At 43.1% G+C, this 1,333-nt stretch overlaps 2 protein-coding genes and 1 long non-coding RNA gene across 4 annotated transcripts in view; 1 reads left to right on the forward strand and 2 right to left on the reverse strand.

Moving 5' to 3' along the window:
* The window catches only part of pfdn6 (prefoldin subunit 6), a 6,469-nt gene extending 5,802 nt beyond the window's left edge, over positions 1-667 (reverse strand). For both annotated transcript variants that reach the window (XR_004333964.1, XM_032528526.1), the window contains exons 1-2: positions 399-667; positions 113-183 (exon numbers count right to left, since the gene is read on the reverse strand). Coding sequence is in view for 1 of the 2 variants with exons in the window: in XM_032528526.1 (XP_032384417.1) it covers positions 113-183; positions 399-462 (135 nt within the window). In the remaining variant the exon portion in view is untranslated. The remainder of the gene's footprint in view (positions 1-112; positions 184-398) is intronic.
* LOC116697215 (uncharacterized) overlaps positions 1-1,333 on the reverse strand; it is a 142,360-nt gene that overhangs the window by 27,131 nt on the left and 113,896 nt on the right. The window lies entirely within an intron of this gene.
* The window catches only part of mmgt1 (membrane magnesium transporter 1), a 3,431-nt gene continuing 2,891 nt past the window's right edge, over positions 794-1,333 (forward strand). Inside the window, exon 1 of the mRNA XM_032528525.1 lies at positions 794-934. Within this exon, the coding sequence (XP_032384416.1) occupies positions 856-934 (79 nt within the window). The 5' untranslated portion in view covers positions 794-855. The remainder of the gene's footprint in view (positions 935-1,333) is intronic.

Genomic DNA, 1,333 nt, shown 5'->3' on the forward strand with positions numbered 1-1,333 from the left:
GAGAGAGAGAGAGAGAGAGAGAGAGAGAGATCAGTTATTTTAATACTGCAAACTTCACTATACAACATGGACGGGTTTAAGCTTTTTAAAAGAAAAACGAGCTGTTCCATACCTCTTTGACAATGTTGTTCTCTGTCAGCTGCGTCTCCAGCTTCTGTCTGGCTGACATGCTCTTGCTAACATCTAAACAACAGACAGTATTACATTAGTGGGGTATTTGTCTCCTTTTTATGTCGTGGCAGCATTGTTACAACCATAACTAATAGTCTAACCGTACAGGAAATATCGAACGACTTAATAAATGACTGTAGCCTATAGCTAGCTGTCCTAATATGGCCAGTTAGCTCGCCACAACATGGCTTGATATGGGAAACCATGCAATGCTAGCTGGCACCTACCTTTCTGCATTTGTGCATATTTTTCGACTTCCGCTTTCAGTTTCTTTTGAATGGCCTCTGCCATATTTGCGCTTGTTCTAAAGTAAAGTACGACAGACGACGTTACTATATAAAAGAGATAATGTTAAGTAGCTAAATGTGGTGTAAGATGAAAGCTCTGTGTTAGCTAACAGGAAAGGGCAGGGCCCAGAGCGGATGTTAGCCGAATCCCTTCAAAGTAAAAGCTCTCACTATTTCAGGGTATCATAGAATAGTTGGTTGTATGATAAGTGCATTAGCACAAATAAACACCACAAAGCAAACATTAAAACCACACAAAAGTGTATTTAATATAATTAAAAAAAAATTGGCTTGTCGATTTCATCTGGCTGTGATGCTTTTTTGACCCTGTCATGGTTGGGGTTTTTTACGACACTGTTTTACGACACTGCACAGTTCGTCATCGCTCTGGATCAAGATGGCCTCGTCGTTCTGGAAAGGTGTTGTCGGCGTCGGACTTTTTGCCTTAGCTCATGCAGCTTTCTCTGCAGCACAGCGTAAGTTATAGCGCAAGGAGTGAAAACACGGGTCCCTGTGTCGTTGTGTAGTCCAGGCCGGCTCCGTTGTCACCGGCAGGGGGATAAACAGCAGGTTGGGCCTTTTCGGTCCATCAGCTAGCTAGCTAGCTACTTAGCTAGCTAGCTAGCTAGCTAAGTGCACACTAGCTAACGCAGCTTAGCCCCGTTCACAGCCATCCATACCTGGGTTAAAGACTGACACCGTCATCTGCACTTAATGTTAAATATATCACCATTAGGTATATACAACGTTAAGTTTGACTAGCCTCTTGCTTCTTAATCCACCGTTTAGCGTCCTCAGCCACTGTGTTATGGTATTTTTTTGTATTAAAATGTATTTCTCTCTGGGCACCCGGATAGCTCAGTTGGTAGAGCGGG

Source organism: Etheostoma spectabile, chromosome 10 (genome assembly GCF_008692095.1).
Source record: "Etheostoma spectabile isolate EspeVRDwgs_2016 chromosome 10, UIUC_Espe_1.0, whole genome shotgun sequence".
Taxonomy (NCBI): Eukaryota; Metazoa; Chordata; class Actinopteri; order Perciformes; family Percidae; genus Etheostoma; species Etheostoma spectabile.